The following is a 21,065-nucleotide window of genomic DNA, read 5'->3' as shown; positions in this document are numbered from 1 at the left end:
CAACTATAACGTGAATGTGAAACTAGGGTGCTGATGGCCAAGTCTATCGGCATCCGCTCGCAGTAGTCTATCATCCCGTTCACCTCTCTCTCGCTTTCTATTTTCCCAGCCTAGGTACCAGCACTGTGTAGCGGCGAGTACGATCGTTACTACCAATGCACCAAGGCTTACAGAATGGCCTAGAACATATCTCGGCGCATCGCGCTGAAGATAGATGAACGTGCCAATAAAAGCTGAGCAGTTTGCAATTGAGATTACCATACCAATTCCGACTGCGCGGACATAGTGAGGCGCAAGATTGTTGGACGCCCATCCCTGATGACAGATGAGCAAAGTAAGCATTTCGGTTCGCAAGCGAAGCTTACCATGAGCATGGGCGAACCCTGGAAGACACCAATTGCGACCAGGAACGTCCCAGCGTACCGCACGGCATTCGTCTTCGCCACTATCAACATAACGTAACCGCATATCCCTAACACGCAGCCTCCTATGATGAAATAGCCGCGATTCTTCAACTTGTCGGAGGCGTACGCCGTGCCAATGACCGTGATGAAAGCAACCATGTTAGGTGGTACCGTGAAGAGCTGCGCGGTGGTGCTTTGATAGCCCATGCCGGCAATGATACTAGGCAGGAAGAGCGAGAAGCTCTGTCAAGCTTTAGTGTAGTCCCCAGCGTTTGAGATCTCAAAGAAGCTTACATATAGTGGAACCAATAAGAAGAACCAGATGAAAGCAGAAAGGTACGTCTGCGGGGCTTTGAGTGCCATCTTGACCCAATACCAACTAAACTTTTCGTCGTCGACATCGACTTCGGTGGATCCTCCTGCGTCAAGCCTCATGCGTCGCAATGCCCACTCCTTCTCTTCATCACTCAAGAATCCTGCTGCGGCAGGAGTATCCGGCATGAAGAAGAAGCATATGATGCCGAACACAACAGTTATAGCGCCCTCGACTGAGATCATGTCAGCGCAACACCTCCACAAGGTGAAAGATTAGCGAGAACTTACTAAAAAAGATCCAAGGCCATCTTCGATACCCCCCAACCTCGATGGTTGCCAGTCCCGAAGCGAGCAGTCCACCAAAAGCCCCAGATAGAGGCGCGGCGCAATAAAAGAGACCGCTTCTCAGCAGCATCTCGCCTCGCCTGTAGAACATGGCAAGGTAGATGATCACGCCACCGAGAATCCCTCCTTCACATAATCCCAGCAACAGTCTACATGCCACCAGCCCAGCAAATGACTGCACGAAGCCCATGAACGTACAGACTAGACCCCATGCTGTGATCAGAGCTGGTAGGTATATCCCAGCGCGCAAACGCTTAACGAGTAGGTTTGAAGGTACGTCGACTAGGATGTACGGGATGTAGAATACTAGGAGGGCGATGTTAAATCGTGTACCGGTTGTGATGTTAAGTTCGTCAGACAGGCCGGCTATCCTTGCGTTGCCGATGTTGCTGCGGTCTATAAACGAGAAGAGCCTACATTTCTCACTCAGCAAAGCCCTTGGAGTAGTGTGAAGTAGCAAAATACCATATCCCGAACAACCAAGGCAAAATACGAAGGTCAAATTTGCGGTTCAGACGCTTGTCTAGGGCTAGATCGATGGTCTCGTCAAGCGGAGTCGCTTTTTCGATACGTTCAGTGTCTGTTTCCTTGGGCTTATCCATTGTGGCTGGTTGGCAGAATTGTCACGGTAGAACGCGCTTTCACAACAGCAACAGGAGAATGCGAACAGAAAATGCAATACAGATTAACAACTTCGAAAGATCCAGCTAGTGCAACGCCCACGTCCAAGCAACTGTACATTTTCCCGAACCAATGCTTGCAGGCTAATGTCTCTCCACATTGCGGGGAAGTTTCGAAGGATCAGCAATGTTGCGGGGATGTCTCCTAAGAACATGCCGAGCTATTGAGAAAGGCTTGTCGAGCAGTGAGCTTCTCGCCACATGTCTTGTGCAAGGGCGATGTGACGGGTAATGTTTCCCCGAGCACAGCTCAAGTGTGAATGAGAAGAGAAGCTGCGCGGCTGGTAAGCGAGATGTCAAGAAATGTGGCTGATGATGGCCCGAAACACGTGCCGGTAGCGCGCCGTTGCCGCCACCTATGTCGTCATGAACGCCCAGAATCCTCTGGCCAAAATTATGCTCGGCAAATCAACAAGACGGTAGAAAATCTCTCCCACTATAGCGACGAGCGGTGCGCAGACCAAGAAGCAGACAAAAGTGCTCAGAGAATCTTTCATGCCGGCGTCGGCCATGTGCGTGTACAACTTGATACCGGCGGTGTAGATGAGTATGGATTGGACGAGGAAGTAGCCTAGGATGTGTAAGTAATTGTTCAGAAAACTGATTGAAGGGTTGCGACTTACTAAAGCTCCTCTTGCCTAGCGAGACGAAGAAGCCTCCGCGGAGGATAGCTCGAGGCAATTCGAACGTCTCAATCAGAAGCATCGACCCGAGGATGATGAGGTAGTTGTCAACCCTCGCCATGGGCTGGTCTAGATCTATGTTCTCGTTCAGAAATCCGTCATCGTACAGCGCGGTGTGGCCCCATAGCTCGTTGTCGCGCATGTCTGTTTTCCCGGAGATGAAGACGAACTGCAGTACAACACCGGTAAGGACCATCGCGGCGTAAAGTGGCCAGACTGGGATACCGAAGTTGCCGATCTTGAATCCTCGTTGGGACCGGGTCTTGAAGTCCATGTTGAGGACCGCATCAGCAATGATTAGGCCGGTAATGCTGTACCAGGCCCAGCTCTGCACCCAGAACGCTGCTACGATGAAAGCTAGCATAGCCTTTACTCGCCATGAGGTGCGTGTATTCGGAACAATGACCATGGTGATGTAGACGGTATAGCTTTGCTGGAAGAGCACGGAAACTATCCAAAGCGTACCAGATGGGAAGACATCGTTGGCGGCTTGACTAGCGTAACGCTTGTTGACCCAGAAAATCTCAAAAAGGGAGTTGAAGTAAACCAAGAAGTTCTGGATCCGCATCGGCGCGATGGTGGAGATGTTGCCAGTAGAGGCCAAGAAGTCAGAGATGTAGTCGGTCGAGGTTGTGCTGAATGCCGCTGCCGCAAAAGAGTAGGCGATGAAAGTCGGAATCCATAATCTGATGCCACGGCGGAAGACACTCGATGCGCCGACCTCACGCGTCTTGTTGGCGAGGTAAGGTAAGCAGATAGTTCGCGCAGAGAGGAAGATAATCCATGAGTAGATCAATGCCTCGTTGGCAAAGATTACTGAAAATGACTTTCGAAGTGCGACCTGGTACGCCGGGCCATCGACATTCTTCGAGTCTGGAAGGGCGGCTGGGAGAAAGGTCTGGAAGAATACGTAGAGAAATGATTGGAATACAAGCAGGCCACGAAGCCCAATGAGGTAGTTCTGGTCAGCTGACAGGGTTGTCGTTCCTTGCTCGGTCGACGACGAGGGGAAGATAGCCTTGAGTTTGGATGAAAGGGTAGGCTCCATTGTTGCAGACATCTTGTTCGATACCGCGGTAAAGATGAGGATCTCGGTGATAAAGAGGAAGAGCAGCTTACAAACAAGGCAATTTACCCTCGACTTCTGATTCCACACAGACAACAAAACCAGCACGACCCTTGGCGACTACTTGCAGCAGTAGCACCACGTCCCGTACCAAAGACCCCCCGTGGGAGACCCGAGATCAGCACCTTGGCCACCAGAACAACCACGTAACTAAAGGCGACTTTTCTTTCCGTGACTAGCACAGCATCTGCCTACCGAGCACGGGAAGCGTTGAGCTTAGTTGCAACGCAAGCTTCCGAGCACAATTCATGCGCATGCATGCCAAGAGTCAGCTATACTTTTTGTGGCGTTCTCTACGTCCCGCTGAGCAGTTGTTCGATAAGCGTTGACTCTAGTTGAGGCTGGCAGCGGGTAACATTGGCGGCATACAATAGTTCGCATTTCCCGACAGCCGGACCACTTACACGAAGCGGGCGGCTGTTGATCGTTATCTTGATCTCGGATGTTGAAATGTCGGCCTGCCGACTTGTAACGTTGCCGTCTTCATCATACACATCCCAGACGCACGTCGTGACGTGCTGGATGAAAAGCACCCTAATCCCTCAACACCCAGGTACCGCCAGGCCACGGCCTTCCTCAGAACCTTCCACGTGTGGCGCATGGGGCAGCCCTACTTGGGCATCTTCACCTGTCAGTGACCGCCATGTCAACTGCGGCCGTCCGTGCACAGTGATTTTCATACCGAACATCCGTGCGATAGGCCACGAAGGGTCGTGAAATCCGCACGTTTTCCAAAAACTGAGGGGCTGACTCGTGTGCTCACACCAAAAAAGGAAAGTCCGCGTTCCGGAGAGCAAAAATCCGCTGAAACAGACCTGACTTACCGAAGATAACGCCGTGTCGAATTTTTCTGCGAAGTTTGCGGATGGTTCCGCCGGGCTACGATGTTGTGCTACCCGCCAGTTGTAGTATGGTAGGTAGCATCCCACGCGGCCTAGGGAACGCAGACTTGCGAAGTGGATCTACGCGCTAGTGAGCGCGTGTCGATCGCCCGCATAGTCGACTTGTAATGTCCCGGCCACCCCTGGTGCTGTTGATTATTTCCTTTTTGATATCGTTAGGCCGATGCTTTCTGGCAACGCATCAGGGAGCAGGGTCTGTTTCAGTAAAGCGCTGTCCTTCGGCCCTGCTTCATGGTAAGATTTTACTTATCTTTGAGTTTACCTTCCTTGATAGACTGTGCGTGACAGATCGGAAATCGTATCGCCGACGTGAGTCGCCCGGGATAAGGCTGATGCTCTGCGTTCCGCTGTGATGCCGCGCGTTATCTCATGAATCGAGTTTCAAATGTTGACCACTCATGAGCCAGAACAACAGAGTCAATGGATGAACAACGATCATTGGTAAATGAGAAGAGCGCATCATTTCTCGAAGAACCTTGTTCGCGACAACGGTCATCACGTCAAGATGTGTAGAAACGATATGTAGTAATAGTGATTATAATGTAATTAATCGGGTATTATGTACTGATGCATGACTCATGAGAGCTTCAGCCGCCACTGATGGCTTGCGGGCTTCATCCCGAACTAGACTAGAGCATTCAAAGCCTTGTGCCCTTTCCCTAAGATATCGACAATAAAGAAAATTAAGAAGATAATATGATATGGCCCTACTTCCTAGCTGTTGGGTTCCAGGAGCTGTACTTGACAAGCTGGCGAGCGTGGCCGTAAAGACCGATTGTGGCGTTGAGAACCAAGTAAAACGGGTACAGAACGGAGAAGAGAATGATCATCCTTCTGGAGATGTACTCGGATTTGACCTGGTTGGTGATCCAAAGCGTAGCAATCAAGCAGACAATACTGTGACACGACACCGTTAGCGAGGTACAAGACTACGTCGAGGACTGTACGAACCTGATAATGAAAAGCCACTGTGACACGGGGTACTGGAAATAGACCAGCCTCCAGAGCTCCTCCCCGGACGTCGGAAACTTGACGATAACGAATGATGCGACTAAACACGTGTACTGTGTGACGAGATAGTACGAGGACTCGCGGATAAGTAATAGCGACAAGACACCGAAGCGAGCAGTGAAGCTGCGCTTGGCGTGCTCTTCGTGCAACGGATCCTTGACGCCATTCCAAACCATCTTCATGTGTCGCATACTCGCTTGAGCCCAACCTTGAGCCCACCGAAGACGTTGCTTCCAGAATGCGCCAAAGGTTGTGGGGGCCAGCTCGTAGGAAGTTACGTTGAGATCGTGAACAGTCTTGGCACCTTTGGAGAATGCGCGGAGAGCAGAGTCGATGTCTTCAGTAAGCATGGTGTCGTCCATCTTCAGGTTGCGAAGAAGAGACGTGCGCCAGTAACCGTTCGATCCACAGAATAGACCAAATCCCCACATAGTGGAACGACCAGGATGGGAGACAGCGTAAATCTTGTCGAACTCGACTGCAATCATGTTGGTCATGAAGCTGTCGTCGGAGTTGAAGATAATGCAGCGGCCTTGAACGATGTCAACATCCTTCTCGGCAACAAATCGTTCAGCAGCCCATCGGGGTGAGTTGGGGTGAGGGTAGTGGTCGCAATCGTAGATGGCGATGATGTCAGATCCAGTGTCCAGCGTGAAGTAATAGTTGAGGTTGTCCGCCTTGGAAGTCGAGTTGGGCACCTTGATGACCCTTGCATGTGGGAAGCGCAGAGGAAGTTGGTGCAGCTCAGTCTCCAGTGGCTCGATTGGCTTGGGGGTATTGTAGAGGATGACGATACGGATCTTGTCGGAAGGGTAGTCGAGCTGTTCAAGCGCATAAAGAGCGCGATCCATGATGATGTCCTGCTCATTGGGTAGGTAGGCAACGATAAGAAGATCGAGGATGGGTAGCTTGTGGTGTGGCGTGGGGAACAACCACTGCTTCTCCTGCGCTTGTGTGACGATGGCTCTGGCCTCGCGGCATGGTGTGATACTGAAGAAGGCCTCCAAGACAGTTGTGCCGGCAATGTAGAAGTTGGTGCACATGTATATGAACCAGAAGATGGCAATCAGCCCGTTGCTGCAGTACATGTAGAGGCATACCGAGAAGACGTAGTAGGAGGCGACCAGACCGAAGGGCGTCCACTCAGAGATCCAGGACGATGTCCGCCCGATCGTCTCAGTAGCGATGGAAGGATTCTTGGTGACCGACTTTTCGTTGGCCGCGGGGGAGGTGACCTCCCCGACCTCAATTACGCAGTCCTTCGTGGTGTCAGACATCTTGAAACGAGTGTATGATGCGACCGTAACGATGGAAGAGGCAGTCAAAGCGAATGGTGACTATGATGGAGGGGGTGAGACTACGGACAAGGAGCGGATACAGAACATATATTCGGCCCTTGATGGCACAATTGCTTAGTGCGTATAGTAAACACCGTAGCCGACACGCAGCGGCTGTAGAAGGGGCAAAACCGCCGGAGGGTTCATGTCGAAACCGTGATTACCGCCCGTGGGAGCTGGTCTCCATGCAAGCTTCGTGCTCAACTGAGATCAGCATTACCTAGCATCAACAGCGCCAAGTTGTGATAATGAGATTGGAGTGGGTCGGCCCTGCACGTTGGCCATGTCGACCCCGGTACAGCTCTACAGGTCGGGAATGGTGAATATGCCAAGTCACATGTCAAACCCACGTCCACAAGTCTGACGGGCCAACCAGGTGCTTTTTGCCAGTTGACCGCAGTTTGGTCAACGTCAACGAACATGCAGAATCGGGCGGGTTGGGGAAGGAACATCGGAGGGACACATGCCAGCCGCTATCTTGCGGTGCATCTTCCTGGCATCCGGTGTCCATGGTGGCACTCAACCTGCAGAAGCTGAGAGACGAGACACTGCACTGGGTATTGATACGACAATGGGTTCCCGCAGCGGCGTGCTGAGCGCATGAAGCACGGCTGGAACGGAGCAGTGTGATGCGGACCCTTGTCGCCTTCCGGAAACGACTGATATCGGTCGATGCTGGCAACGAAGATCAATGATCGAAACTGGGATGGTGATGAAGTTTCGTCGGGTTTGTTGAGGCAGAACGAGCGCGGGATGCATTGGGAGGAAACGTCTGTGCTAGCGTCGATGCACGGGCAGGAGTGCGGCGCACGTTTCCGACCCACCGACAGCGCGGGCACGGCATCTTCCTCAACCTTCTCTTCTGCACGTCCTACGGCGGCTAGTCAGCCCCATGCCACGACGCCCATTCTGCTTGCTATCAAGTAAGGGCCTGCCAAGGAAAGCTTGCATACCTTTTTTGGCCTTGTTGCAGGGCCGCGCGCTCCCCGCTGAGGCAACGCTCCGATCATGACCCTCATGAAGCAGGCCAAGACTTTGGTCCAAGATAGGGGACTTTGCAAGGCCGTCAACCTGATGCCAGTGCTGATCGGAGAAGCAAGGCGGCTCCTCCCCGTCCGGAGAGCAGTGTTGCAAGCTTAGGCCGGGGTCTTTACACAGGCCTTGCACAGCTAGCTGCATGCATATGTCGCAGACAAATACTGCCTTTCTGACTTGAGCAGCGGATCTGTCCCTGTTTCTGTTCAGTCACACTCTCTCTCATCAGCATGTTTTCCTCTCATTTGCTCGGTCTTGCCCTTGTGCATATCTTGCCTGTGCTTGCTGATGTCACGCGTGGGCAGGACAATTGTACCTGCGGTTTCTACGACACCCAGACATCAGAGCTCTTTACTGACTCCATCATCGTGTACTTCAACGAAACTACCCAATTACCGATCGACTTCATCGCCGAAGACTTTGCCCAGAAGTATGCAAAGGATTGGGTGCGTCTACCGTGAATGTGCCTCAAATTCAATCGCTAATGCCTCCCAGAATGCTGTTTATCGCGAAGGCGCCTCTCCCGATAATCTCAGATTCAACAACGACTCTCTTCAGCTTGTTGTGGAACCTTCGACTGCCGACCATCTCGTTCGAGGCGCTAGTCTGCGGACAAAGCGACGCGACATCCAGCATGGCTCTTTCCGCACTCTACTCAAGTCTGCAGACATGGATTCTGCGGGCACGGCGGCATCCATGATGTGGAAGTACAATGAGACCGAGATTACCGAGCTCAGTGTCATGAACATGAACAACCAACGAGACCCATGGGTAGGAACCTTTGTCAACAACGAATTCACTACGCGCAACCTCGGAATGAACTACAGCCAGCTTCTCAACAGCACGGCTGCAAACCGTAACTATACTACCCTTGGTGGTGGCCTCAGCAATGGCAGCATCAACCCATGGGAGTTCACCGAGTACAGGATCGATTGGACTGCAGACTACATCAACTTCTACATCGGTGGCAACCTCACTAGGCAGGTCCTACAGAAGAACAACGGTGGCATGCCTTCTGTTCCCTCGGCCATGTTCTTCAAGCATTGGTCAACTGGTAACCGCTACTCCATGCGTGGTCCGCCTGAACGCACAGAGTCCGTTGCCGAAGTTGGCTGGATCCGCATGTTCTTCAACTCGTCTACAATGAGCGTAGATGCTCGCGAGGATTTCGTCGCCAGGTGCCCGTTGACTGATGCATGCTCGATGGACGACATTGAACTCCGTGGTTCCACACCGTATGGTGATGACGCAACAGAAAAATGGGAGCAGTACAAAGGCACAGATATCAGACGCATGCCGGCACTCTGGCTCTCCGTGTCATGCATCATATTCTCGACCGTCCTTATCATCCACGCCCTCATCCGACGTCTCGCTCCCAAGCTCAAGAGTGAAGCCCCGAAACCTACCCCAGCTTCCTCCACAGAGCCAAAAGAGTCCGAGGACGAAAAGAAGAATCCATTCAGCGATAGTACTTTCACGGTGGCTTCGCACGAGATCTTCTCTCGTGGTGGTGCCGACCAGAAAACTCCCTCCGCTTCCGAAAAGCGCAACTCAGACGATGACGACGACATGGCGATCGAGAGGCTCCCCGGTACCTCGACTCTCGGTGGCTCTACACCCAAGGATGGTCTCTCCAGACCGAATTCGGTATTCTTCGATAGCCGTGGGCCAACTCCTTTCAACAGCAACTTCAACACTACGCGCGAGGATCTCTACGTACCTATGCCACCAATGCCAGGAACGGCAGTGTCAAGAGGAGGCGACTCTATGTTGACTATGGTCGATCCTCACGCATCGATGATGGGTCCAGGTACTCCAGGCACAGCCATCTCAAGAGACCGCAACTCCATGCTTACCTTGATGGACCCACGCGCCACCATGACTCCATCCGTTCCCATGATCGCTCCCCATGACAAGATTACAATGGAGACCGTCACCGAGTCTGCCCTACCAGCTCCTCGTATGCGCCCCCAGCCTCTTCCTCAGCGACAACGTATCGACCATCTTGCTGGTCTGACGGCACTCTGCTCTCTCGTGGTCACCCTGATGCATTTTGGTCTTACCTTCGTCCCCGCTATCGTCACACCCGGTGCAGACGCACACAACGCATCTGAGCCATGGGCCCAGAGAATCATCGGTCCGTTCCTGCTCAACCAGATGTGGCTCGGTGTCTTCTTCACAACCTCCGTTCGTTTCTTGACTGCACCTTACCTGCGCAAGGGCAAGATGGATGAGATCGCCAAGGCAGCCGTACGCCGAACGCCCCGTCTTATGATTCCTGTCGCTTCCATGGCCCTGCTGGAGTACTTCTTCATTGACGTTGGCGCGACCAAGTTCTTGCAGTACATTCCTTCGCTGACCTGGTCGACCTGGCCCTACGTGAGCCGCTACAACAACTTCGGCCAGTACATCTCTGAAGTTCTCGAACTCATGTTCCTCGTCCCCAACGCCGTCCCGCAAATCACCCTGCACTACTGCACCGGTGTCCTATGGACCATCGCCGTGCAACTCCAAGGTTCTTGGCTCGTCCTTCTTGGTGCTGTCGTCGTGTATGAGATCAAAACCCCGTGGAAGCGTATGTGCTACTACGCCTTCTGCCTCATCAACCACTGGTACGCTCAGTCTTGGGGCACATACCTCTGGCTCGGTCTGCTCCTCACCGACCTCGACGTAACCTACAAGTGGAAAGCGTTCCTGGCCACACGACCAGGAGCATACTACGCCACCATCACCTTCTTCTGGGCCTGCGTCGGCGCCAGTTTCGCCGTTAACGTCATTCCTAACTGGGTCGACACGGACTTCAACTTCTCGACTGCGGAGCGCGGCATCCACCCCGACCCTGTAACAGGCGTAGCCATTCAGGACACAGACCAGGCAGGCTACCCTCCATACTTCACGCCGCGTCTCAACGGTGTGCTCTTCGCAGGCGGCATGCAAGCCATCGTCGAGCTTTCCGCCGCGGTACAATGGGTTCTCTCCACGCCTCCTTTCCTCATCCTCTTCCCTCACGTCTTCACCATCTACCTGCTCCACGGTCTCGTCTTCTGGACCTACGGATCCTGGCTCATGGTCGCACTAGCCGAGCGCGGATTCAGCTACGGTATCAACGTGACCCTCGTCGGCATAACATCCTACGGTGTGCTCTTCGCCTGCCTCCCTATTGTCACGCCTATCATCGAGGCGCTGGGTAAAGACATGACGGCATTGGTATGGATGACAGCAACTAAGAAGTCGCCACCGAGACGTCGCACGCTGTTCCCCTTCCCCGAGGACCTCTTCACTGGCCGCGCTGTCAACGCCACTGCGGACGACAAGAAGGATGGCGGTGATGTTGAGAACGGCATGGGTAACCGTGCTTCTGATGGCAGTACCCTCAATGGAAGCACCCCGAGTAGTGGCCGCACCAGCAACGACAAGGGTAAAGGTGTTTCCACAACGGTGATGGAGTACAAGTTGAAGGCGTTCTCTACAGATGAGGACAGAAAGGACACGCATCCTTCGGCACGCATGAGTCACTTCTCAACAGACTGATCACTGGAGCTGTGTTGTTTTACTGGGCCATGCAATACCCAGAAAATGTTTAATGCTGGGTGGCGTTTATTTCTTTTTCTTTTTTTTGATAGTACACAGTTGTGGTTTTCCTTTGCGGTCTTTTTCGTTGTAGCTATTACTCTGGAATATCGTTTTACAAATTCAAGAAATGTTCATGTCTCAACCTGATCAACTTGCATAGTGACAATGCCCAAGACTCCATGTGAGGCGAGTTTTTGTTTGTCATGACACCATGGCAAAGATCAATGGGAATGCTGATGGTGGTGATCTATCATTGCTTTTCAAAGGGTTGTGACTGCTATTTCGTGTCTGCGCCTTTCAGACTCTACCCAATTACGATCCAATACACAATACAACATAGAAGGGAAAGAACAGCATCGTAACAGCCATTACAAGAAAAGCAGCTCAGCGATGCTTACTCGACAATCTCTAGCTCGCCCGTCCTGTGCTTGGCAAAAGTGTCCTTGTGTTCGTGCCAGATGCGCATTAGCTCGTCCACGTATTTTTGATGTATCTCGTTGATGTAGTCGTTGTCTGGGTGCTTATCCTGCATCACCCTGATCGGGCGACCGACAACGATGTTGATGGGTCTCCGGTACGGCATCATGCCTACGTCGTAGTTGAAGACACCCCTCGCGTGGAAGATGGGTACCGTAAAGCCCATGAACTTCTTGACGAGCATCTGGAACTTGTGTATGTAGGGATGCGAATCGGTATCGAGTTGGTCGTAGACGTCGTTTTCGCCGAACGCGAGGACAGGGACGAGGTCGGCGCCAGTGCGTATGGCCATCTTGACAAAGCCCTTGCGGCGGTTGAGGACGAGCTTTATGGAACCGGGGCGCGCATCGAGGGATTCACGTGCGCCGCCTACGACGATGGTGATGGCGCGGCCCATGCCTTCGTTGTTATAACCGCCTTTGGAGAGGATGTTTTCGCAGGACTCGCGAGATACGGAGGCCATGCCGAGACGAAGGGCGTATTCGCGATAGATGGGGTAGCGGAAGTTGGAATCGAGGGTCAGCAGGGCGTTGGTGATGCCGGGGAAGAGCTGCGAAAAGCCAAGCGCTTCCGTTGCGAAGGCTGCGAAGGCGCCATGGGAGATGATGCCGTGTGGGTGGTAGCCGAAGATGTACTTCCTAGTAGGCTCCAGCTCCTGGGAACGATGTAGGCGGGCAGGGTAGTATGAGGCGAAGAGCGACCAGACGGGCAAACGGCGGAACCAGTCGCTGCGGAAGGAAAGCTCGCCCGACGTGCCCGCGTTAGAGAAGAGGACGTAGATGGTATACGGGAGGAGGATCGGCCAGAGCAGGGGTATGCTGCAAAGGAAGAAGAAGATGGCAAGGCCGCCGACGATGCTGAGCGTGTGCATGAGGACGGCGAGGGTCTGGAGGCGGCGCTGAAGGGGGACGTTCATGGGCGCAAAGCGTATTCTACGAGGGTCAGCATTGTACGCCTTGAGTGGAGTGCATGTCAACTCACTTGCTCTGGGACCATCCCGCGCCAGCCTGTCGTCCTGTAGTGAGCTCCGAGTTTCTGCGCTTGAGGTCGGTCCTTCGGTCTGCTTTGGCGACCTGGAACTCCTGCTGCGGTTTCACACTCGTCAGCACATTGCCATTGCCATTGCCGTTGCCATTTGCGTTGCCATTTGCGTGTTTGCCATTCATGTCTTTCTGTGCCTGTTCGCCTTGTTTGCGGCCAAGCGATCCGTGAGAGCCGCGCGATGAGACGCGACGATGGCCTTTGACTGTTGGACTGCGGGGCGAGCCGTCCTGACCCAGGCCTTCGAGCGACGTCTTGTCGTCTTCAGAGGGGACCTTGACGCCATTGGTCTTTACCTCGTTTGCCTTGCCCAGTGTCTTCTTCGCGTTGTGTTCGGTGGTGCCGTCGGTGCCGTTGGCATGTGATTGTGGCTGCTGGGGCTCCAGGGCCTCTTCGGCGGCGTCGGCGTACGACTTGGGCGGCAGATGGTGCTCAGCCCGCTCTTCAGGCGCCGAGGGCTCGGGATTCAGCGACATGGCTAGCGATGGGCTGGGACAGGAGCAGTTGGGGGGAGTTGCTTCGCAGGGTGGGTGGAATGGGCATGTTTTGGGTTTTGTTGGCGCGCATAGCGTGCGTTGGACCTTCCTGACATTCCGCGCGTGGAAATGACGTACCTCTGTGGCTGCGTCGTTCCTTCTACGGCCCGGCATCGCTAGGAAGCCGACAAACAAGCACATCAACAAGCCACGCTCTCAACATTTTGATCTATGGACCACCGAGTATGCGCCCCTCATGGTCGGTCGTCTTGATCTGCGGTGCTCGATGTAGACAAGTTGCGCGCTTCTCGACGACCCTATCGTGCCTTCTTCATGCCAGATGCTCGCTCCTACCTAGCCAATAAGCGCGGGTGTGGCGCATGCTCCACCGCGGTCTCAAAACCTTCGACACCGCGTCTCACATGTTCGCCACTGCCTGATTCGTCAATATCAAGACATGCTCTTACTGCGCTACCATGACTCTCCTTTCTTGTTTGCGACGGGAGCACAAAGAGCATCTCCCCCTTGACTGACTGTCCGTGTTACCTCGTTCTTTTGGGAGCGGAAAACCTGAAACATGTCCTTCCAGGCTACAGCAGCACACTCGTCTCGCATCACCAAACCAAGAAGAAAAAGTGCCGTTGCAGCATTAGGTCTCAAACGAACAACTTCATCGCCCTCAGCAGCAAGTTCAAAGAGGCGATCGCTACCGAACGACACCACTACTCCCTTTGATGATGACGAGGAACTAGATGATACCGGTGTGATAGCATCTCTTGCTGATGACCTCAACTTCCGCGATGTCCCCCAATATATGGAGTACATTCGCAACAGGACGTTTAGCGACATGCCAGAGAAGGCCGGTATGAATTCGACCAGAATAGCAGAGGTTTTGAATTTCCGAAGAAGATTGCCACCGTTTGTCACAGTAGCGCATATCGACGCCCTGAGTACCTCGTCGACGCGAATTGAGCGAGAAATCGCTGAGCTAGCGAGGGCGGGTGTTCTGAGAAGAGTGACGATACCGAATCGGGGAATTGGTGCTGCTGCGGTGGGTGATGGTATTGCTTCGGTGCGGGAGTGGCAGGCTCTCGTACAATCTCATGCTGAACTGCCTGAAGACCTCAAAGGTAACCAACCCAATTCATCGATCTGGCATATGTTACTAACACAGCACCAGCAAAATATATAACAGCCATGAACGCCAATCCGGTATCTACATCCATCCCCGGCACAACCTTCACCTCTCCCGAGCTATCTGCCCTGGTGACCTTTGGATTCCTCACCTCAGCCTCAAGCTACCCTTCCAACACCTCGCTCTTCGCCTCCCCAGGCGCCAGCTCTCTCCTCGCCGTATCCGCATCAGGATCCCGCCACGCAGCCGGTTCTCTAAACGCCGTCGGCGGCACACAAGCAACCCAGCACATCCACGGCGGCACCTCACTATCTGGCTCGCGGCCATCAGTAGCAGCACGGTACAACCTCTCACTGCCTAACATGGGCGCACATATCAAGTTGCTGGTCGATGCACGGAACCACCTACTTACTCTGCTGAGGAAGACAAAGCATAGAGAGATGCCATTTGATGTCCTGCGTGAGAGATGGGACGGTAATGTCGCAGCGCATGATATCAAAGCGGAAAGGAAGAAGTTAAGGGGCGAGTTTGCAGGTGTACTACCTGGGCGAACGAAGAAATGGAAAACATTCTACGGAATGAGGTTTGAGTGGGTCTTGGAGGAATGTCTAGGTGCCGGCTTAGTTGAACTCTTTGAGACAGGTAGCGTTGGTAGAGCTGTGCGAGCGATGTCTTGACTTGAACTCATTTTCTCGTGTTGCTTCGCGATTAGGCCTGCTGCACGTCCAATCGTTATCAGCTCAGATGGACTCAATGATCGACATCCCACATTCCACGCGTACGACCCAATGTCGATCAGTATACTTGAAACATAAAGTGGGACTGATGACGCATACCAACACACCGTTAAGTGCAAGGGATGCCAGCATCAGTTTGGTCAATTATTCATTTCTTTGTATGATGCTGCACTAAGGTGCTCTGCTATCTGCAATTTGTCTTCGTACATATTTGGAACCGAGGACGCGGACCTCCCATCCAGCGTAGTATGCTTCATAAACTCCTAACCCCTGCTGCACTGATGTAGCCTCATCGCGTGATCGTCACAATCTGGTTTCGTTTATTTGTCGTGACCGTACGCCTGAACTGATTGAACATGAAATGTGAGTTCGAGATATTCAGGTGAAAACGCCGTAAAGTCCACGTCGTGGAATGCAATCTGCCCAAGTCGGCAGAAAAGGACGTTGGTAAAACGATTGTAGTGCATGCTTCCAGTAGTGACAGTTGCACATGACGATGCTTTCCGAGTTATGATAGTGCCAGGTGCAGTAATCGCCGTTACATGCCTGGATCTCACAAAGGCTGTCTTTGTAATCCTTCGATCGCCCATGGCCATGAGCGATACGATAGCCTGGTAAAAGGTTGTTCTGGAGTATGAAAGGTTCCGTTTCGTAGGCGGTAGAGTACTGATACACGATTGTGAAGGGGTCTGACGTCTCATCTATGACGTAGATGTCCTACAGATGGCGGAGATTAGTCACTACAAAGCAAGGATGTGAAGGATATCACCTACTGGAGATTGAAATGTCAAGTCATGTAAAGAAGCTAATCCATGTAGAAATCGCCCTTGAGGATCCGCTCCTGCATGGCATCAGGCACCCTAGGCTTGGGCATCTCACGAACGGGTGGCTCCATGATTGTGACGCTCTTAGCACGCTGGTGCGTTGGACCGGAAGGGCTCAGCATGGGAGGGGGGCCGGAGATGGAGCCTCGCTCGGCTCGCGATCGGAGGTTCTCAGCGAAATTGTAACCTTCGCCTGTTGAAGACGGCGTTAGCGAGTAGTTTCCAAGTATGTTCTCGGACTGCTCTGCAATGGTGGAGGGCCAGATGTGTGAAATGGAAGTAGATCGCCGCGAGTGTGCATGGGTAAAGGGACGAAGCAGGGTAGCGGAAGAGGGCAATGACTGTGACAATGAAGACAGACCTCGACCTCGACCAGTCGGGGGAGAGGAAGCTTTATGGATGGGTGGTCTACCATTTGGGTTCCCAACGCCTCCGTTGCTCTGCCTAACATCCCGCATTGCACGAGCTCCAAAGCTCAGCCGTCGAGCAAAGGGTGTGGCTGGATTGCTGCTGCTAGCAGATGTGGAAGGGGCGTAGTCATCCTCGAAGGGGCTCTCGTCGACCGAGCCAGAGTTGGCACTGGAGATGCTCTCGGTTCGGGTTCGCGGGGTCTGGAGGAAGGGCGACGTTTGGCCAGGCGAGGCACCCAGGCCGATAGTGGTGAGCGAAAGCCGCCGTCTCTGGGCGTTGGCAGCAGCTGTGGTGATAGGGCCCGTGGCAGCCTGTCCTCCGGATTGCTGGCCTACATAGCCGCTTGACCGGCCGAACAGGTCCTGGAACGTCTGGCTGGTCACTGAAGCACGTCGGCGAGGGTCCGGCGAGGCGAGCGGGGGAGAGTTCCGGTCATTGGAAGACATGATGAGTGTGGCAATGAGGTTTAGGAGAGGTTCAAAGTCTGTATGAAGTGCTCAATTGAGTTGAGGCTTCGTGCGCGTAGAGCAAGTCAAGATGGAGTGAGTCGAGAAACAAAACAAGGGGTGGGATGATTGATGTGTCGCTAGGCGCACGGACGGGGTGTAGTACGTCAGGCAGCGGGGGTTGATGGCGTGATAAGCGATTCACGTTCGCCGCAGGGGAATCGCGTTGTATAAGATAGACTAGCAGAACACGTGTCCGATGTTGCAACAAGACAAGAGAAGAAGGTCGAAAAGAAGAGAAGTAGGAATGATAGACAGGAGAGTAATATGGAAGCAACAGTGGGTGGCTTGGCCGCGCTTGCCAAAGGATGTCCATCTGCGCTAGGGCCGCGAGCGGCTTAGTGTCAATCTCTTCCCCGCAGAACGTGGATGCACGATGCGTGGCCCTTTCATCTGACATCCAACCATATTCGAGGGCAACTCGAGCCTAGCCGCTGCACTCCCCGCAGTCGAGCCCTTTGACCCACCCTCAGTGTCCACAACGACTATCGCGATCAACACCGACACGGTAAGTTCCTAGCTAGCATGAGCTTGGTACGAGCTATCTTGCCACTTGGGTGCTTCACATGTCTAAGTGCGTGTGTACATAGTCATGGCACTCGCTCTGCAGAGATTGAGCCAACGGCGCCTGTGTTATGTCCGCATCTGCTCGGAACCTTCCCGGAGCGGGTGTCTGCTACATACAACCGCTTCCTGCGGGGTGCCGGGTCCTGCATGCAGGTCCAGGTTATGCGGAGCCTGCGGAACTTCTAACAAAGCCATCCTTTATAAGACGTCGCATACTGCGGGGAATATACATCAAGCGTCATATGCGCCATTCAAGTGAGCGCGAGCAGAAGGGGAAGGTTTATCGCTAGTTTGTGTGGATTTCTTGATTCCCACACCGGAGCAACACCCCACTATCTCGAAGCCCAAATGCACGCAACAAGAACGGCACCCACTTGAGCCACATTGTGTGTAGGCCAGATGGGTTCCACGAACTTGGCGTTTGGATAAGCGGCCACTTACGCTTATAGATGACAGAGTCGTTGTACGACATGTAACTGGGCCACGCATGGTCGGCTGCTGTGAACCTCTGATGCCGATCTGCTTCCTTGTATGCGACAAGATGCAGACTCCCGACATTCACACCGAGATGAAGCTTAGTCTAGCACTTAGTGTGATAGATACATGGATCTCATGGTGCATGGGGACAGTCTGTCTCCTGCGCTTGACGAGGCGCGAGAGCCTACAGCATGCGAAGCTCAGCTACGAACTGCGCCAGATCCACTTCGTACGGTCCGGTGTCGTCTTGAGTCAGTCAGCCGTCGGCCGCGCTCCCAATTCCGCGGAACCTTTCTACATATCGGAGCTTGGCACTGTATGAATGCGGAGCCGGTATCAGCTGAGGCCTGCAGTCTAGGGGACATACTCCACCGCTTTTGTGTTTACTATTCTAAACCAATCACGCATTGACCTCTCAATTTGAGTAAGCTCATTCAACTTCGCACTGTGCTGAGGATGATGGGTTTACAGCGTACGGCGCCGATAATAGACCGCTGTGTAAATGTGTTTGTGTAAAGTACGGATACAAGGAGTGTAGAGAAGAGAAATTGGTACACCAACTGTACCCGACTAAAAGCACGGCAACATCATAAACCCCGCAGGCAGCCGGTCAAAGAAAAGGCAAAAGAAAAAATCGAAGATATGTAGAATCATTCGGTTACCCACGAACCGAAATCGGGTGGCCTGAAGGAAAGACAGAAAGCAACATAACAAAGGCCAGCGAATGCAGACCGAAGTCCGGTGACCTTGTGTATCGAAAGGAGGTTTCAACCAGCGTATGAACAGCCGTGATCTCGTAAAGAAAGACATGAAGGTATTAAAAGGTGCAAAAAGTCACAGAGAAAGGAATGGAAAAAGTGCAGAGAGCCGCCAACGCCAAACCAAAAGGAAAAGTGGAACGACTACATACTCACTCAACTGTTGTGTTGAGCCCAAGGTAGTCCGCTTGCAGATCGGCATTACTGCATTGCTCGCTTCGATTCTCGTTCGTGTACCTCCGAACCCGATCTCTTGCGATTCTCGTAGACGACGTTGCGGAAGAGAGCCATGTAATGAGTGGGCGCATGAGAATCTGTTAGCTTGCGTTCGATGTCTTGTAGCATTGCCCAATGATTATGGTATACGTCTTCCTGGGGCAACAACCCGAGTGCATCGAGGACAAATGGCGGGTCGTCATCTGATGCTGCTCCAATCAATGCAACGTATAGATTGCTTTGAACAGGGTCTGATAGGGCCTCCATGACACTCCACTTGACGCCTTCGTATGCATTCTTATCGCGGTCCGTAACACGGTCGAGAATCGTAACAAGAGCCGCCGCTGCTCGGACAGCTGCGTCCTCGACGTCGGCATGGCGTTGATAGAAGTCATCAATGGCTTTGACTAGTGATGTCAACTTCTGTGCACAACTGGAGACGTCGAACCGAGGGGGACCTTGAGAGAGGTTATATGGTCCCTTGGCTATGTACTCATCCAAAGCGTCGAAGGTCGAAGTAATGCGCTTGTCGATCTTCTCGAAGAAGACACGGCTTTCGAAGTCCGGGTCGATGATCTTGCGCATTTGGAGATATAGGCTAGGATACCAGTTTGCGTACTGCGTGAAGAGTTCTGTCAACTCCTGGTACTTCTTGGACCGTTCGGAAGTAAGAGGCGACTCGGGATATCGAAACTCTCCAGGAAGCGCATCTTGTGGCTCGTAGCACGAAAACATGTCAATGACTGTCTCCTTCAAATCGTCGTCTTCAGGCAAATTGTCATCTCGATAAACCCACTTCAGGTCGTTGGCGATATTGGCTAAGCCTTTGGTGTCCAGTAGTTCGGCAGGCTTGACGTCTTCGATCTTCGAGCCATCGGGAGAAAGGTGAAGAGGTGTCTTAACCATATCGTTTGGAGAAGTTGAGATGATCTGGTCTCCGACCCAATAGATATGCTTTGGCTACTTTTAGTGATGCGTCAATGGTTGTCCATGCGAGAGCGTACCTTGCACGCGAGACCCTTTTCGTTTGCGCCACACGTACACTCAGGTCTTCGTAACTTCCCACCCATCGCCACAATGATGTCGTCGTCAAGATGGAAGAACTTCTTTGGGCTGCCATTGGGGCTGTAATCATCTTCCGAGACCGCGCAGTACTTGAGCCTGATATCGCTACCTTCTAATCCTCTTTTGGCCCGCCTTCGTAAGTCGGTGTCGAAGGCCGAGACATTGTAATGAAGGTTCTTCGTTGATATAACCAGGGAAGGCGTAGGGGAAACGGTGGACTCGACGGATGGTATCGGCTGATCTTCCTCAGAATGCCCTGATGATTGTGTGCTAGCTCTTGCGGCCCTTGCGGCCCCGGCACGAGTGGTAACCATGTCCTCTCCGAGAGAGAGCTGTGAGAATTGCTCTGCTGACATGGAGAATCTTCGTTATGGGATACTTTCATACTAAAAGTCTAGTAAGGAGTTATATATCAAACCAACTCCCCCAGCTCCACGCCACCGTCTTAGTTGATCCATCGTGTAGGCAGAGCATGTCCTCCATCTCACAACGGCGCTTAACGAGTAGGCCTTCCGTGCCGTAAGGCATTCGTACGTGTGAAGCGGATGTGGCTTGCTCGGGGAGAACCGAAAGTAGGGCAGGAAATCTGTCAACGCCGCAGTACTGCCTGGCTTACTAGAGCGAGTGCGGTAGGGTGACCACGGACATCTGCCGCGATTCCGTGCACGTTGGTGTCTTTATCGCGTCAATTATCTGCTTTTGGCGAGCATAACTGTCATAATACCCACTTGTTCACGAGCATTCTTCATTGTGCACCAATGACATTGCATCGGTAGACCGAATGCCCAGTCTGCTTGAGGCGAAGCGATGAAAGCTTTAACCCGACGCGGTTAAATTAGGGGCGGCGGACGATCAAGGAATTGCCTTCTCCAGAGAATTATCTCGTTTTGCCGCCGGATCTTAATCTCAGAAATGCCGCTAAATGGTCAAGCTCAGCTATCGCAGGCTGAGTCGCAGTGATAAT

The 21,065-nt window shown here is 52.9% G+C and overlaps 8 protein-coding genes across 8 annotated transcripts; 2 read left to right on the top strand and 6 right to left on the bottom strand.

The window, feature by feature from the left end:
• Positions 1–3: 3 nt before the first annotated feature.
• Positions 4–1,666, bottom strand: BKA58DRAFT_412988 (MFS transporter-like protein; the record flags this gene model as incomplete). The annotated part of the gene is made up of 5 exons (XM_046172394.1): positions 4–315; positions 366–647; positions 699–952; positions 1,008–1,477; positions 1,530–1,666. 5 exons carry the CDS (start codon positions 1,664–1,666, stop codon positions 4–6), a joined length of 1,455 nt encoding a protein of 484 aa, XP_046023623.1.
• Positions 1,667–1,883: 217 nt separating this feature from the next.
• On the bottom strand, positions 1,884–3,745 carry BKA58DRAFT_214946 (uncharacterized protein). Its single transcript, XM_046166136.1, has 2 exons — positions 2,368–3,745; positions 1,884–2,315 (listed from the first exon to the last, which is right to left on the bottom strand). The coding sequence occupies exons 1-2, from the start codon at positions 3,485–3,487 to the stop codon at positions 2,101–2,103; spliced, it is 1,335 nt and encodes a 444-aa protein (XP_046023622.1). The 5' UTR covers positions 3,488–3,745; the 3' UTR covers positions 1,884–2,100.
• A 1,240-nt stretch (positions 3,746–4,985) lies between these two features.
• Positions 4,986–6,873, bottom strand: BKA58DRAFT_214942 (nucleotide-diphospho-sugar transferase). Its single transcript, XM_046166135.1, has 2 exons — positions 5,407–6,873; positions 4,986–5,352 (listed from the first exon to the last, which is right to left on the bottom strand). The coding sequence occupies exons 1-2, from the start codon at positions 6,741–6,743 to the stop codon at positions 5,163–5,165; spliced, it is 1,527 nt and encodes a 508-aa protein (XP_046023621.1). The 5' UTR covers positions 6,744–6,873; the 3' UTR covers positions 4,986–5,162.
• A 1,069-nt stretch (positions 6,874–7,942) lies between these two features.
• Positions 7,943–11,574, top strand: BKA58DRAFT_214924 (uncharacterized protein). The gene is made up of 2 exons (XM_046166134.1): positions 7,943–8,284; positions 8,334–11,574. Exons 1-2 carry the CDS (start codon positions 8,069–8,071, stop codon positions 11,367–11,369), a joined length of 3,252 nt encoding a protein of 1,083 aa, XP_046023620.1. The 5' UTR covers positions 7,943–8,068; the 3' UTR covers positions 11,370–11,574.
• A 215-nt stretch (positions 11,575–11,789) lies between these two features.
• Positions 11,790–13,493, bottom strand: BKA58DRAFT_214919 (diacylglycerol O-acyltransferase 2A). The gene is made up of 2 exons (XM_046166133.1): positions 12,870–13,493; positions 11,790–12,820 (listed from the first exon to the last, which is right to left on the bottom strand). Exons 1-2 carry the CDS (start codon positions 13,403–13,405, stop codon positions 11,806–11,808), a joined length of 1,551 nt encoding a protein of 516 aa, XP_046023619.1. The 5' UTR covers positions 13,406–13,493; the 3' UTR covers positions 11,790–11,805.
• A 489-nt stretch (positions 13,494–13,982) lies between these two features.
• Positions 13,983–15,217, top strand: BKA58DRAFT_403784 (serine-threonine protein kinase 19-domain-containing protein; the record flags this gene model as incomplete). Its single annotated transcript, XM_046171807.1, has 2 exons — positions 13,983–14,535; positions 14,586–15,217. The coding sequence occupies 2 exons, from the start codon at positions 13,983–13,985 to the stop codon at positions 15,215–15,217; spliced, it is 1,185 nt and encodes a 394-aa protein (XP_046023618.1).
• Positions 15,218–15,621: 404 nt separating this feature from the next.
• Positions 15,622–17,041, bottom strand: BKA58DRAFT_214874 (uncharacterized protein). Its single transcript, XM_046166132.1, has 2 exons — positions 16,051–17,041; positions 15,622–15,994 (listed from the first exon to the last, which is right to left on the bottom strand). Exon 1 carries the CDS (start codon positions 16,956–16,958, stop codon positions 16,083–16,085), a length of 876 nt encoding a protein of 291 aa, XP_046023617.1. The 5' UTR covers positions 16,959–17,041; the 3' UTR covers positions 15,622–15,994; positions 16,051–16,082.
• Positions 17,042–18,702: 1,661 nt separating this feature from the next.
• On the bottom strand, positions 18,703–20,691 carry BKA58DRAFT_214821 (uncharacterized protein). The gene is made up of 2 exons (XM_046166130.1): positions 20,041–20,691; positions 18,703–19,990 (listed from the first exon to the last, which is right to left on the bottom strand). The coding sequence occupies exons 1-2, from the start codon at positions 20,455–20,457 to the stop codon at positions 19,022–19,024; spliced, it is 1,386 nt and encodes a 461-aa protein (XP_046023616.1). The 5' UTR covers positions 20,458–20,691; the 3' UTR covers positions 18,703–19,021.
• Positions 20,692–21,065: the final 374 nt, after the last annotated feature.

The sequence above is a fragment of the Alternaria rosae genome (genome assembly GCF_020736505.1).
Source record: "Alternaria rosae strain MPI-PUGE-AT-0040 chromosome Unknown BKA58scaffold_7, whole genome shotgun sequence".
NCBI classification, from domain to species: domain Eukaryota; kingdom Fungi; phylum Ascomycota; class Dothideomycetes; order Pleosporales; family Pleosporaceae; genus Alternaria; species Alternaria rosae.
The sequence above is the reverse complement of the archived record's forward strand: the minus strand, read 5'-3'. Positions and strand labels throughout refer to the sequence as shown.

Excerpts from the sequence above, each read along its gene's own strand:
- BKA58DRAFT_214919 (XM_046166133.1), bottom strand. The coding sequence starts at position 13,405 with ATGTCGCTGAATCCCGAGCCCTCGGCGCCTGAAGAGCGGGCTGAGCAC. Across the intron at positions 12,821-12,869 it reads GCGGGATGGTCCCAGAGCAA|AATACGCTTTGCGCCCATGA; the intron begins GTGAGTTGACAT and ends TGACCCTCGTAG.
- BKA58DRAFT_214874 (XM_046166132.1), bottom strand. The coding sequence starts at position 16,958 with ATGTCTTCCAATGACCGGAACTCTCCCCCGCTCGCCTCGCCGGACCCT.
- BKA58DRAFT_214946 (XM_046166136.1), bottom strand. The coding sequence starts at position 3,487 with ATGTCTGCAACAATGGAGCCTACCCTTTCATCCAAACTCAAGGCTATC. Across the intron at positions 2,316-2,367 it reads GCTAGGCAAGAGGAGCTTTA|GCTACTTCCTCGTCCAATCC; the intron begins GTAAGTCGCAAC and ends TACACATCCTAG.
- BKA58DRAFT_214821 (XM_046166130.1), bottom strand. The coding sequence starts at position 20,457 with ATGTCAGCAGAGCAATTCTCACAGCTCTCTCTCGGAGAGGACATGGTT. Across the intron at positions 19,991-20,040 it reads AAAAGGGTCTCGCGTGCAAG|CATATCTATTGGGTCGGAGA; the intron begins GTACGCTCTCGC and ends AAGTAGCCAAAG.
- BKA58DRAFT_214942 (XM_046166135.1), bottom strand. The coding sequence starts at position 6,743 with ATGTCTGACACCACGAAGGACTGCGTAATTGAGGTCGGGGAGGTCACC. Across the intron at positions 5,353-5,406 it reads CAGTGGCTTTTCATTATCAG|TATTGTCTGCTTGATTGCTA; the intron begins GTTCGTACAGTC and ends GTCGTGTCACAG.
- BKA58DRAFT_214924 (XM_046166134.1), top strand. The coding sequence starts at position 8,069 with ATGTTTTCCTCTCATTTGCTCGGTCTTGCCCTTGTGCATATCTTGCCT. Across the intron at positions 8,285-8,333 it reads AGAAGTATGCAAAGGATTGG|AATGCTGTTTATCGCGAAGG; the intron begins GTGCGTCTACCG and ends AATGCCTCCCAG.